Genomic DNA, 15,050 nt, shown 5'->3' with positions numbered 1-15,050 from the left:
CTGCTGGAGCACAATTTCTGTTCTCATCCTGAAGCAAAGTTCTTAACCTGAAGCACTATTTCTGGGTTAGCGGAGTCTGGAACCTGAAGCGTATGTAACCCAAGGTACCACTGTAATAATTTTTCTCTAATTAAACACATTAACTTCGCCGTCCCAGCGAAGTCCAATAATTTTATCAACCATTCCTCCACAGTAGGTGGGGTTGGATATTTCCATCTTTGCGCATATCACAATCAAGCCTGTGCATGCCTACTCTGAAGCCCCATTGACTTCAATGGGACCTACTCCCAGGTAAATTGTGTATATAAGTCACCCTTAATTCAAGGAGGCCTGCAGTTTTTACTGCAGTTATCTTGATATTTTTCATAGGTGTGTGTGCATATTATATATAGTATTAACTTTCCCAATGTTTGTTTTGAAGTGATTGTTTTTTTCTGTATGTCTTTTAATTGTTCTCATTTTTCTCTGTAAAGCAGCCTTGAGTCCCTGTCAGGGGAAAATGTGGGGTATAATTATAGTAATAGTAATAGTTACAGATAGGTAGCCGTGTTGGTCTGCCATAGTCTGTGTATCTGAAGAAGTGTGCATGCACACGAAAGCTCATACCAAGAACTGACTTAGTTGGTCTTTAAGGTGCTACTGGAAGGAAATTTTTTTGTTTTGAGTAATAGTAATAGTAATAGTAGTAATAAAAATAATTTCTTATTAGACGTGTGCAGAGCTGCACCGAAATACAGCGCGAGCCTATATTTAACTACAGCCCCGCCAAAAAGCTGGCGATAACTTATTTGTCACAACTGGTGACTGACTCAAAATAAGGCGTGGCTTTTCCCCAGCCCCGCCCCTCCACTCTCCTCCGCGCGAGCGTTCTGTCCAATCACAGTTAGCGGCGGGAGGCACGGGGCGGATTCAAAACGAAACGGATTTCAACCGTCCCTGACAGAACGCAGAACGGCGCGCGCGATGGGCGTGATCATCTCTGACCCCGCCCCCTACTTCCTCCCGCTCCACTCTTGGCCTTTCTGTCGAGCTGAGAGGGCACGGGTGTGGGGCGCGCGACGTTGTCAATTGCTTCTCTCCGGGGTACGCGCATGCGCCGCGCCCAACCCTCCCTCCGCAAGGGAGGGGGGAAGCGAGATCGCGCCTGCGCGGTTGTGGTCGAATGGTTCGGCGGCGGTTAAAAAAACACGTCTGCGCGTGAGGAGAGGGAAAAGCGAGCGGGCGGGAAACAGTAGTAGTAATAATAGTAATAATAATAATGGCTGCCGGTGTTGGGTCGCTGCTGCGAGAGTGCCCGCTCCTCCTGCCCCAGAACCGGGAAAAGAGCGTCTATGAGGGCTTCGTCACCGCCCAGGTACTGAGACGCTGCACCCCCCACCCCAAACACACAGGAAAACGTTTAACGTGCAGCTTTACCTGAGAGTAAGGTCCCATTCGACCTGAGGAGACAAGTGGCAGGGGTAGTGTGGACGACCTCGGGGCGGGGGGAAAGAGAGGGGGGGCTTACTCGCTACTTTTCTCCTCACAACAATCCATAGCTGTCAACTTTTCCCTTTTCTTGCGAGGAATCCTATTCGGAATAAGGGGGATTTCCCTTAAAAAGAGGGAACTATGCAACAACCCGGCGACGTTGGCCGGGAGCTTCGTGGCTGAGGGAGGATTCGAACCCGCGTCTCTCGAGGCATAGGGGAAGGCGGAAGAGCAGGCTTCGTAATAGGCTTAAAAGGTGTGGGGAAGCATTTCTCTGCCTGAGAGCCGCTGGCTTCTTCAGCTTGGTGGTCGCGGATCCAAGGCAAGTCGCCATGGATTCCTGCGTTAGAAGAATCACAGAATTGGAAGGGGTGTCCGAGGGCCATCTAGTCCAACCCATTGACCTCATTTCCAGATTTACAGTTCTGATTCTGTGCATGCTGGGGGAGGTGTGTGCTCCTGTTGCACAGAATCAGAACTGTAAATCTGGAAATGGGGCACAGGGGTCATCTAGCCCAACCCTAGGTGGGCCACCACCCTGCACTGCAAGGGGTTGGACTAGATGGCCCTCGGACACCCCTTCCAATTCTGTGATTCTTCTAACGCAGGAATCCATGGCGACTTGCCTTGGATCCGCCATGGATTCAAAAAGTTGAAGGTACCTGAAAAGTTCTGTGTTGTCATTATGGTTTAATGACATTGTTGCTGATTAAATTTATCAGTCTTTTTTGGGGGGAGGGGTTGCCGCAGCAGCTCAAAGCGACTTAAATTTTTTTGAGGGAATTCATGCAGGACGAGCTCACGCCCCCCCCCCCAAAGCATCTGAATGCAAATCTGAAATAATCATCCTTTAGGTTAGATAAACAAATTGCCTGATCTGATACAGTGGTACCTCAGGTTACAGACGCTTCAGGTTACAGACTCCGCTAATCCAGAAATAGTACCTCGGGTTAAGAACTTTGTTTCAGGATGAGAACAGAAATCGTGCAGCGGCGTTGCAGCGGCAGCAAGAGGCCCCATTAGCTAAAGTGGTGCTTTAGGTTAAGAACAGTTTCAGGTTAAGAACAGACCTCCAGAACGAATTATGTTCTTAACCCGAGGTACCACTGTATATGATTGTAGTGTGGCACCACCTTTGGAACTCCCTGCCTGTTGACATTAGGCAGGTACTACATTGCCTTCAGAAACCTTTTCTGTTTGGGCGGGACTATACAGACACATAATTTGGTTACATATCTATCTTTTCAAAATTGTTTTAGATGCTGTATTGTTGTTGTTTTTTTTACCAGTTTTAGAATGTTTTAAATACATTTTTATTTCATTTTAAAATGCATTTTTATAACAGAAGTTTTTGCCACCCTAGGTTCCTTTGGGAGGAAGGTTGGGATATAACTTAAATAAATACAAACATTATTACTACTACTATGCCTTATTAGTTGCATCTCACAATCCAGTTTAACAAACAAATATTAGTAACTTTCACAGTACGGTAATAATGATGGGCTGGATGGACAAGTAGGCTTCCTATAACTAGAGCAGGAAAGAAGAGAGCTCTTGTTTAATTTTCAATTTATTTATTTGTTATTATTGTAGTTATTTATGCTCCACCTTTTGGGAATGCAGATCCATTCCAGGCAGTTTACAAATACATTAAGCTACATTTTAAATAACCACAGTTAACAATGCTGTTAGTGTTAAAATGTAGTCTTGCCTGCCAAAAGGGTGGTTACAGTTAAAAACAACACACACACACACACACACACACACACACACACTCTAATAAGGCGCATGGAGAGAAATGGATACAAGTCTGAGGATGCCAGAACAAAGAAGTGAGCTGCAAAATAAGTTCTTTAACCAGTTGCTGCCAGGCTGACCTTCCTGATGGTTTTGACTGGATAGAAGTGCTGCAACTGACCCAGTGGAGCTTGACCCCCTGGCTGATGTTGGAGGCTAGAGTATGCTTCCTTTCTGTTCTGTAGTATCAGGGCAACTGGAGCAGAGCCTTCTTCTGTAAGAAAGATGCAACAGAATGAGGTGGCAGAATGGACCATATCTCTTCAAACTGCATTAAAATTGGGGTGAGCTTTGCAATTGAATTCAGTAGGCACAGGATTCCACCCTTAAAATCGTTAATGCACTGACAGCTGTATTATCTGAAACAGAACTTTCTTGAGAAATTATGTTTAAGCAAAGGAGTAGCTGGCTGCACACAAAGTGCTGTCGAATGTACAAAGAGAAGATAGGGGGAAAAGAAAGCAACACCCCTTCACCCCCAGTTAAAGCAGAGTTATCAAAGCTATTTTATATCTTGAATTTACAACATTTGCGTATGGCACCATATTTTTCTGTAGGAGATTTTCTTTTTAAAGGTGCTTTTTAAAGTACCTTTCAGTACTTTAATGAAACACTGAATCATAGTTATTTGACCTTTACAAAAGGTCAGAATTACATCTGCTTTTTATTTTATAAAAAAGGCCATTTAAATGTAATAGAAGTGAGAGTTACAATATACTATGAAGGTAAAGGTTATGGGGTACATTAATTGTGTTTCTGTATTCTTCATTATGACAGTTTCTTGAAATGTCCGTTCCTTTGTACAAATGCGGAAAATAATTAATAACTATGATAACTGCTTCTAAACTTAGTTAAAATACTTCCCTGATCAGAGATTTATGAACTGTGTTGGGGAGACTTGACACCTTCATTTGTTTCCCAAATTTGGCCAATAGCATCCCTTATTATGATACTTAATTGAAAGAGTACAGTTACACCTTTAAGATGAACTGAAATTATTTTACTGAAACAGCATGAGCTTTTGTAGGCAATTACCTACTTCATCAGATGCTAGAGTGGAACTGATTAGAAATTAGTCCTTATTAGAAAGAAGATCCTTTCTGCCCATAACATTTCACACTGCTTTAGCCAAGACAAAATGTGTGCTCTGGGGAGTCCTGGTAACTTGCTAAAAGGTGAGTGCAAACTACAGGCCTTGACCAATGCAAGTCATGAAATTATTAACCAACTTTAGTTGATTTTCCAGTTAGAATGTTAGACCACATGGAACCACACAAGGTTCAAGAAATGACAGAATTTTTTATAGCTATTTCTATGTATGGACACTATTCTTCTCTCTTGAGAGTGAAGAGAGGAAGGGAGGCAAATACACCATCAGGGCCTCTGCCAGTCCCTCTGTGAAAACGAAGAAGAGTGCTGGGAGAGGGAGTCTGTGGTGTTTTTTACCATCTGCTGACCACTGGATGGGAGAATTGTAAGCCTCCCTGACTGCCTTGTCAAAAACCCAGTGTATCAAATAAATAAATAATATTTGCAATATGCAAATGCTCTATTATAGGTCATTCAGTGGCCTACAGCTCTTGCACATCATAGGAAAATTGAAACAAGATCCTGCTTTAGCTTCCATGCAAATTAATGTGTTTTCCCATTTGTGGAATAGTCTACATGGAATTCTATATAGTAAGAGTGAACTCATTCTCAATGAATGGATCCAAATGTGGTCAAAATGGTACCTCCTATGTATAAGAGAAAGGTGTCAGAAGACTTGAGGGAACCCCATGGTATGCAGACCTAGAGAAAAGCTTCAGGGGGCAGAAAGAGAACCCAAAAACAGTCCAGTAAAGGCTAAGCAAATGCGGAATGGTGCTGAAATATAGCATCCCAGAAGAGGGCATGGCTGACTGGCTGCATCCTTGAACAGTGAGGATTCTACATGTATTACTTGGTTGCCCAGCATGGTTAGTATCCTAGGCATGCGTCTTAACCCTTTGCATCTTTTAGATTCACTCCCCCGGTGGTTGTGAAAAGCGGGAGGGTTTCATAAGCATGTCAGAAGAAGCAAAACTTGGTGTATGCTAGCTGCCCTTGCTAATAGAAAAACTTGCCTTCAATGACTGGAGGGTGTAAGAATGCTAAGTAACAACATAAGGAAAGACCTGCCAGAAAGCTAACAGTAACTGCAAGCATGCATATTGGTCAACTCTAATTGAATTCATTTTTCCAATTTAACAATTGAAGACGAAGCACAGTAGACTAGGAAAAAAACTAGAGCATGGGACTTTTTCTTTGGATTCCCCGCCCCAGGTTTTCAAGTGAAAAACTGTGTAAATTGGGGAAAACACTGAAAAAAATATGACACCCCCACCCATTTGCAATGAGTAAAATTTTAGCCAGAATGTATAATATGAAGGTTTTTATGTAAGTCAATTTTCAGCATTAGAGAATAATAATTTCCATCTATGCTATAGATATATATGTCATTCAAACCCATTACTATTTCTAGCACCTAAAGGGTGCTTCCATTTTCATGAGAGAGGCAAAAATGTCCTTGATTGCTTCTGAAGTGATGTTTGTCTTTGGATAAACTTGGATCTAATTTAAGATATGCTAGAAGCAAGTGTCCTATGTCTGTCCTTTTGACCTGACTTCTTTCTTGGGAATGACCTTTTTACCTCTCCTCAAATCCATTGTGACAGGGCACCCTGCTACATACTCTGAAACAAGCAGCTCCTTGTCCTGCCTTGCTGGAGGATAAAATGGTCAGGAGGCACTGCAAACCTATATATGTTTTTATGGGAGTAAGTTCCATTAAAGAGCATGGGCCTTCTGAGTAAGCATAAGTAGGATTGCTCTGTAATAGTGCAATCCTATTACTATGTCTGCTACTTCAGTATGAAGTAAGACAAACTTCAAGATATCCAAGTCTTCTGTAAATGTTAGTATTTATAATTCAAATTGCAGAAGAGCTATATACTCCTAGCCCAGAACTTCCAGGCATCAGCAACTTAATCAATTAAATACTTCTCTTGTGCAAGCATTCATTTTTTAAAGGTATAGGATTTGCAGCCTAAATTTCATAAGCATACCAAATAGTACAATTTTATTTCAAAAATGTTGAAAATTATGCTACTTGCATTTATTTCAGTTTCCACCAACATTTCCATAGTCCCCCATTTTCATTTGTTTCCCTCTATGACTTCAACATTTCCAGAATTTTTACATTTCTGTCAGTATAGTTTCTCATTCTGCTTGGCAAATTAAGAAATCTGGCTCCTGATCCACAGTGTGGACATCACTATGTTGTATTGTACATGCTTGAGTTCTCATCCTGTAAGAATTCTGAATAATGCAAGCCACTTAAAAAGGGAAAGGGGGAAAGACACTCCTATTGATTTTATGAGAAGTGAAGCAGACTTGCCTGAATCACTTCAATATTATAGAGAGATAAAAGAATGTGGGCTATATTAAGATATGGCCTTTCCACACAATGAGAGGCAAAATGTTTCCCAACCACATCTCAACCGTTGTAAGATTTTTCTACAGTATTCAATCTGGCAATGGATTGATGTCCCTTCAATGTGATGTGGGGCTTGGGAGGGAGAGAGAATAACTGCTACTATTTCTGTCTTCTGCCTTCACTTTAAAAAGAGCGTTATCTTGTGCAACTTCCAAAGAATTTAAGATTTTTTAACTCCAAACATTTAAAACCATGGGGCAGTTGGGGTTAGGAAGTAAATAAAAGAAGATCACACAGTGGTGCAAAAATCTGAAGTGTCTGTAATACTTGCACACCTGCATTTTCCACATCAACCACTTATTTATAGACCGCTTATATGACAAATTTCTAAGTAGTTTTGAACTATAAAAAGTTTAAGAAAACCACTTAAAAGCACAGTTAAAACTGTAAAATCAGAAGTTCAATTCAGTGGACTGCTTATCTAAAGCTGATGGGGCCTCCTGTTTCAACAGGGAAGGCATTCTATTGCTGCCAACAGTGTTATGGCATGCCCTCTCTGTTGAAATATGAAAAAGCCTCCTTCTGTTACCTCATGCTGATAATTGTCAGGCCACAGCAAAATGAACCAAGTTCCATTAGATGATTGTAGTGCCCTTACCAGTGAAGAGGAAGGCAGTTTTTCAGGTAATCTGGTCCACGGTTATTTAGGGCTTATTTAGGGCTTTTTCAGGTAATTATTAAAAAACCTTATTGAGGTTTTTCAGGTAATCTGGTCCACGGTTATTTAAGGCTTTATATGGAAGTATCGCAAGCTTTAAAGTGGCTTTAAAGCAACCAGAGCAGATTCCTCAGCCCTGGTGTGACATGTGCCTGATAAAGAGCACCACTTAGCACCCAGGCTGCAGTATTCTGCGTAAGCAGTAGCCTCCTGACCAACTGCCAAGGAAGCCTCACACAGAGCACATTACAGTAGGCCAAACGTGAGGTTGCCAGTGCTTGTGTCACAGTGATCAAGTTATCCCTGTCTAGGAGAAGGTGCAGCTGATGTAGCAGCTGAAACTGATGATAAGTGCTTTTTGCCACAGACTACCTGGCCAAAAATAGTTCCAAGAGCATCCCTGAGCTGCATACCTGTTGTTTTTTCACTGGGAGTGTCAGCCCATCTAGGCTCTCCAATTCTCCAATCTGGAAAACACTTAACCACAGTGCTTCCGTCTTAGCAGGATTCAGCTTCAGTCTGTTGACCCTCATCCATTTCACCACTGCATCCAGGCCCTAATTCAGCTCATTGTTTCCAATTCTGAACCAATAGCAATGGGAAGTAATGCATGTTCCCAGATATAAAATACTGCACTCTGACTGCTTGGAAAAGAAAACATCTCTACAACAAGAGCATGTTTTGAGAGAAGATGGGTGATATAGTACAGATAATAAATAGATCAACAAACGTAACTTAATTGTGTGGAAAGGCACTGAGAACGTCATTATATTGTATTGAAACCATTCTACAAATGGAAGGGCTTCTGTACTGTACATGGAAATAACTCCAATCTAGCAGACTCCCTGAAGAAAGGGGATACTGCAATTTTTAGTGATCCTTGTTCCTCTGCATGGCTTTCCACACTTGTTCTGGAAGGTGCGCAACCTTCTGTTGCAGCTTTTAATATTGTATGCTTATTCTGGTTCTTACTATGTTTCCCTCATGACTTGGTGTTGGTCAAGTTGCTCCTGCTGCCTTGTACTGACCTCTTATCCAGCAGTAGCCACATTTTTTTTTTTGTATTTGGCCAAATTTTTTCTATTATTTCATTGCCTAAGGCTTTGAGCTGTAAACTAGTAAAAAAAAATAGTAAAAAAATAGGTCAAAGTCTACTTTTAAAAAATTCTTAGATATGCCTTAGCATTCCAGCTGTGCTAAGTTGATATATTTGTAGATATTCTACCTAATGAGATGCTACTTTTCCAGGGCAGAGACTTTCACGTAAGGATATTGTTACCATCGGATCTTCAGTTGAAAAATGCCAGGTAAGGTGCATGATTTTTTAAAATATATTTTTGCTATATTGCAAGATAACCTTTTCATTTTTAATAATATGTCTTGTGTGAGAAGTAGTGATGGCTCTTACAGTTTGAAGAGATTTCCAGAGTATCGGCAATTTTAGTTGTTAAATGATTGTTGCTAATTAACTTTGACACCAGTAAGATTTAGTGGAACCAGTCAAGGAAGAGCATGGAAAAATGTAGGAAAATGAGCAAGTATTTTTTGATTCTGCAGACCAGGGAACAACCACAGAAGAATGTAAAGTTGAATTTGGTCTGAAAGTAATCATATTGGGGTTATACTTGGACAATCAGTGACTGTTGCAAAGCTGAAATGTCTTAAGTGAACTAGCCAAGGAAGTGGCATTGTAGGTATTCAGTAAAGTACTGAGGCTTCAGTTGGCACTATCCCCAACCATTGGGGGACAGAGATGCTGTGGTGCACACACCTCCAGTAAAATATGGCTCATAATATATTCAGATGGCAACTATACTGACTTGCATGTCATGCAGATCCCAAATTAGGTGGGTTTGTGGTGACACATGCAAATGAGTGGGATTTTGTATATAGAAATTGTTTCACACCAACTGATCATCATAATCTGGGAGCTGCAGCATGCTTAAATTGAAAGTGGCTGTCATACATTTTGAACTGGTATCCATTAGATCAGAGATGTTACAGCTAGAGACAGGTGGGGGAGTGTGACGATCACAATTTTTCTCTTGAGAACACTCAGGTTTTGCATCATGCTTTGATTGAAAATCATATTCCGTGCATTTCAGACAGAAACTTGCGCCCAGCACAGTTTGACTGATAATTCTGTGTGTGCTTTTCCCTCCCCTTTACCTTATGAGATTTATCTCACTTTCTTGAATTATGTGGAGCTATGTTTATCATGGTACAGCTTGTTCAATTCTCTTCAGTAGAATAATTTGGATTACGTGGCTTTATCCTGTAAAAAGGTTTACAAGTGAGTAATTCTGCTTGGGGCAGGGATTGAACATGTGTGCAAGTATTGTTTCCATAGCTTTCATACCCGCAAATGTGCAAGGGCATACACCCTTCGCTGCCTGCACTATTGTACACTCCTGTATCAGAGAAGCCTTCATACAAAAAAGTCAGTGATTCCAAAGGTGATTCCAGTGTGTATGTGTGTGTGTACGTACCGCTGGCTTTTACATGGTTGAATGTAGCCTACTGCGCAAAGGGTAAGAATCTGTTACTTTCCACACTTTAGTTTCTGGATCCACCCATTACTGATATGCCATCCCGGAAGGTCCTTGAGAGAATGTGACCCTTGGGTTGAAAAAGGTTCCTCCCCTGCCCTCTGTCAACTGTGGATTATGCTAATATCATTTCAGTCTGTCTGAGTTCGTCCAGGGCTGTAGAAAATTTCAGAAAGCTAATTTGGCTTGCAGAAAGGTGTTAAGGTTTGTGCTTCTTTTATGAAGTTATTGATAAAACACAAGAACCGCCCTCAGTTTCTTGTTTCAGCACCTAAAGCGTGCATTGCATGCTCTGAAACATATATTGTTCTTTGAGATGCAAAGGTTGAATGGAATTTGTGCTTCAATTCAATGAATATAATGGGAATAAAAGCTGATAGGAATGGTTGGTTACCCAGGTTATGAGGAAGGTTATGAACCCTTTAAGTGAAACTGAATGGTCAGTAAACAGTGGCTCTGTTTCTCTTTTTTAATTATGCCTTCCTAGATGTTTACAATAAATGAAGTACTCACGCATGTTTATCTTAAAATGCCGGTTTGAGATACAGTACTGAATCCTGTGCAATCAGGCAACTCAAAGCTATTATATCAGTTAAAGCTGTTGTCCGTGAAACACTTTAAGCATGCATACTTATCTAAATCTGTTTACATCCATTGAGTGTTATAGGCCTAATCTAGTTTAAGTACATATATACCTGTTTAAAAGTTTTATGGTTCATAGTGAATGATATAACTGAATATCACCAGCACAGTATAGAAGTTTGAAACCAAAATAAAGCTGCCATGAGAAGAACTATCAGTTGAGCACATCCAAGAGCTGAACCTTGGATAACATCAACAGAGTGAAAAGGATGAAGGGAGAGAACCGTGAATCATGGTGTTTCCACCAGCAAGTGGGCATTTCCATGACTATTATACCAGTTCCTGGTTTCTGTGATTAATATTTCTATTTTATTTTATTAAGCTTGTGGCACTGTGGTATTTTAATGTTCAATTTTTTTGTGAACCACCTTGGTATTTATATTTGAGATGAAAAACAGTATAATAGTACTGTACAAGGTGCACACAAACATCCAGAGCAGAGCTTTTCAAACTTTTCATGTTAGTGACACACTTTTTACTGCATCAATTCCCAATACAGTAATCCAGTTTTACTAGCAAACCGGAGGTTAAACTAACCCCTTTCCAGCCCCGGGGGGAGGAGTGTTCACACAATACAGCTACAGCTACCAAACTAACATGTCACAACACACAGTTTGGAAAGCTCTGGTCCAGAGAGTAGTAAAGAGAAGCAAGGCCACTATCAGCTCTACTGTTAAACCAACTCATTCCTCCATCAGCTGTCATCTGGCAGCAGCCATTCCATCAAACTCTAGCAAAGAGATTGGCGGAAAGCAGGGCTATTCTATTGGCTCAGCAGTTACATTTGACTTGTCTTCTCTATAGGGAAATGGTTATCTCTGACCCACATTTTATACATACAAGATTAAATATTTGTGCTTCTTTAATTTTTATATTTCAATTTTTATATTTCTATATGGAACTCTATTTTATTCTATTTATTAAATTTATATACCGCCCTTCATCCAAGGATCACAGCACACTTGTTGAGGCCTTCAGAGGAAAGTTCCCTGACACCCTGAGGCGGAATTCATATGTATAATGTGTGGTTTTCTAATAAATAAATAAATCATGTCCTCCTGTCCCATATGCAAAACTCTCCTCATCCTATACCACCATTGGTTTCATTTTCACAGGCCTCCCAGTCAGTTTCTCCTTGCTGGCAGAGTTTTGGAAGCTTCATTTGAACTTCTGCAAGAGTAACTGAGAATTCCTCAACATTCCGCTTTTCTACTGCCCTTCCCTTAGTATCTTGACAGGCAAGAGAGTGACATCATCCAACATGAGTGACAGAACCAACCACTCTGATTACTCAGTGGGGAGAGCATGAGACGCTTAACCTCGGGGTCATGAATTCAAGCCTCACCATTGGGCAAATGATTCCTGCATTCCTGGGGGTTGGAGGAGATGACCCTCATGGTCCCTTCCAACTCTACAATTCTATGAAAACACATGCTCTTTGAACTATTTTTCATGGCAGTTGTTACAAGAACTTCGTAACCGAAAACTTTTCTTCCTCTCTAATTCCTTTTCCTTTTGTGTTGTATCTTTTGGATTGTACAGTGGCATAGCATGGGTTGCCAATGCCCAGGACCATGTGGAGGGGGGTAGGAGGGAGGGAAATGGATGAAGTACTCATGCTCATTCAACTGCCTAACCGCTTCCACATCACCTAGGAGATCACAGCTGCAGAAATAAGAAAGTGTTTTGTTGTCTGGAGTGGTCACTTCATGGTTCACATGGAGAAGCCATTTTCAACCGAGCCCAATGATGGAAGTGCATAGCTGTATTGAGGCAGCACTGGGTGTTGAAATTTTGCTCCGCTAACAATTTTGTGCCCTGGGCAACTGCCCCTGTGACCATCCCCCACACCATGCCACTGCACCTGAGGTCAAGGGCTATCTTATTACAGCGGTACCTCGGGTTACCAACACCTCGGATTACCAACACTTCAGGTTACAAACTCTGCCAACCCGGAAGTAGTACCTTAGGTTAAGAACTTTGCCCCAGGATGAGAACAGAAATTACGTGGCGTGGTAGCAGCGGGGGGCCCCATTAGCTAAAGTGGTACCTTAGGTTAAGAATGATTCTGGTTAAGAACGGACCTCTGAAACGAATTAAGTTCGTAACCCGAGGTACCACTGTATTGATCTCCCCAAGCCCCTCAGAGCTTTTTGCTTGCTTACTTGCTTAAGATCAGGGTTAAAGCTCTCATAAATAAATTACAAAAAAAGGCAAATAGTTTCAGTGGAGACAAGAAGAAAGCATTTTTGCCCCAGTATTTTTTAAAAACTACGGATTGTGGTTGGCAACTTCTAAATTTCTAAATTTTGGGTTCAAAATTTATACATGGAAAAATACAGGTATTTTAGACTGGTTTTCCTCATGTTTTGTTATAATTATGCTAAGTTTTGCAACCTTGTGATCAGAGAGTCAGAATTGGAAATTACCTCCACCAAGTACAGTGGTACCTCGGGTTAAGATCTTAATTCGTTCTGGAGGTCTGTTCTTAACCTGAAACTGTTCTTAACCTGAAGCACCACTTTAGCTAATGGGGCTTCCTGCTGCCACTGCACGATTTCTGTTCTCATCCTGAAGCAAAGTTCTTAACCCAAGGTACTATTTCTGGGTTAGCTGAGTCTGTAACCTGAAGTGTATGCAACCTGAAGCTTATGTAACCTGAGGTACCACTGTATGGTAGATTTAGGTTAGAGAATCAGGCTTTCTGAAATTATATTACAATCAGAAATGTGTTTTCCAGTGTACTGCTACAGTGGTACCTTGGGTTAAGAACGTAATTTGTTCTGGAGGTCCGTTCTTAACCTGAGGTACCACTTTAGCTAATGGGGCCTCCTGCTGCCGCCACGCAATTTCTGTTCTCATCCTGAAGCAAAGTTCTTAACCCGAGGTACTATTTCTGGGTTAGTGGAGTCTGTAACCTGAAGTGTCTGTAACCTGAAACACCACTGTACTTTGATTCTAACACTATCCACTCTTTTGAAGCTTAATAGAGGAAAGTGAAGCTTAATAATAAAAAAATGTGTTAGCTAATTGAAAGTTTAAAAATCTGTTACAGTTTGTTATATTTCATACTTCAGTTACCATGCACCTTTATAAAGTGCATTGAAAATAGCATTTCCTTTGGGATAATACAGCACTCTGTTCCAGAGAATATTAGGCATTTTTATAGAGCATATTTGGTAAACGTATGCATTTGAAATTCATGTATTATGGTAGATGACATAGCAGACAAGAAACTAAAATTTCTTAAAATAAAGGATATGTTTTTGTGTGTGTTATGTTTTCCTTTCTGTGTACATGAAACTACCATAAAGCACTCATTTTAACGTTAGTCTTCCAGTTTACTTCATATGGATTATTTTATATTTTGTAGGATACAGTGTAGCTGGTATTTGAAAAAGTTGTTGGATGGATACCAGCAAATTCTAAAACAGGTATGTTTGTGAAACGTTTTGCTGAACTTACCGAATTCCAGTAGCTAGTGATGTTATAAATACTTGAGAAGGCCTGTAGCCTACAACCCATTTGCTTGTAAGTACCGTATTTTTCGCCCCATTAGATGCACTGCCCCATAGGACGCACCTAGTTTTTATGGGGGGGGGGGGAAATAAAGAAAAAAAAATATTTCCCCCCCAGGCGCGGGGCTGGCGCGGGGGAAGCCCGAGCTTCCCCAGCCCCCAGAACACCCTGCTACCTGCAGGCCTAGGGAGCCGCGCTGCCTCCCCAGGCTTGCGGAGAGCTGCGTGAAGCCCGGGTGCTCTCTTCAGCACGCCCCAGGCTTCGGAATGCAGGCAGTTCTGCGCAACCCTTCGGAGCCTGGCGCGGCTTCACGCCGGGCTCCGTAGGGTCGTGCAGAGCTGAGCGACCCCCAGGAGCGCAGGCAGCTCTGCGCGACCCTTCGGAGCCCGGCGTGGCTTCGAGCCGGTCTCCCAAGGGTTGCGCAGAGCTTCCTGAAGCCTGGAGAGGGAGAGGGGTCGGTGGTCACCGACCCCTCTCGCTCTCCAGGCTTCAGCGAAAGCCTGCATTCGCCCCATAGGACGCACACACATTTCCCCTTCATTTTTGGAGGGGGAAAAGTGCGTCCTATAGGGCGAAAAATATGGTATATATTTAAAGCAACTCTGTTGTCTTCTGTAGAAATGCTTCAAAGTAAATTAATTTTCAGATCACATCAAAAGTGAGTCTGCTTATGACCCTGACCCTGAGTAGGGGAAGCTGAATCCTACAATGAAGTCTTATGGAGTGTTCTTCCTTTTAGATAGGGAGAAGAATTTACTCCAAGCTTGGTTGACTGATAGTCTTTCTTTGAGAGCTCTGGCATTCTGACTTCTGAGGATAATGGGAGGACAATGTGGGAACAAAGTCATGGCCATGTAGTCATCTGCTTCACTAAAGGTTTTCTACAATAGGAGGAAGG

The 15,050-nt window shown here is 41.7% G+C and overlaps 1 protein-coding gene and 1 long non-coding RNA gene across 4 annotated transcripts in view; one reads left to right on the top strand and one right to left on the bottom strand.

The window, feature by feature from the left end:
* Nucleotides 1-1,032: 1,032 nt before the first annotated feature.
* The window catches only part of FANCL (FA complementation group L), a 44,019-nt gene continuing 30,001 nt past the window's right edge, over nucleotides 1,033-15,050 (top strand). The window contains exons 1-3 of one of the 3 annotated variants that reach the window (XM_083733689.1): nucleotides 1,033-1,354; nucleotides 8,691-8,749; nucleotides 14,007-14,067. In XM_083733689.1, the coding sequence (XP_083589815.1) occupies nucleotides 1,259-1,354; nucleotides 8,691-8,749; nucleotides 14,007-14,067 (216 nt within the window). In that variant the 5' untranslated portion in view covers nucleotides 1,033-1,258. The remainder of the gene's footprint in view (nucleotides 1,355-8,690; nucleotides 8,750-14,006; nucleotides 14,068-15,050) is intronic. The other 2 variants (XM_083733691.1, XM_083733690.1) reach the window with 2 other exon arrangements.
* LOC310842252 lies at nucleotides 3,294-14,430 on the bottom strand. Its single transcript, XR_014563043.1, has 3 exons — nucleotides 14,173-14,430; nucleotides 7,516-8,268; nucleotides 3,294-7,434 (listed from the first exon to the last, which is right to left on the bottom strand). It is a non-coding gene; the product is annotated as an uncharacterized lncRNA (long non-coding RNA).

Source organism: Podarcis gaigeae (assembly GCF_964106915.1).
Source record: "Podarcis gaigeae genome assembly, chromosome: 3".
NCBI classification, from domain to species: domain Eukaryota; kingdom Metazoa; phylum Chordata; class Lepidosauria; order Squamata; family Lacertidae; genus Podarcis; species Podarcis gaigeae.
Note: the sequence above shows the minus strand (reverse complement) of the source record. Positions and strands in the feature narration are given on the sequence as shown.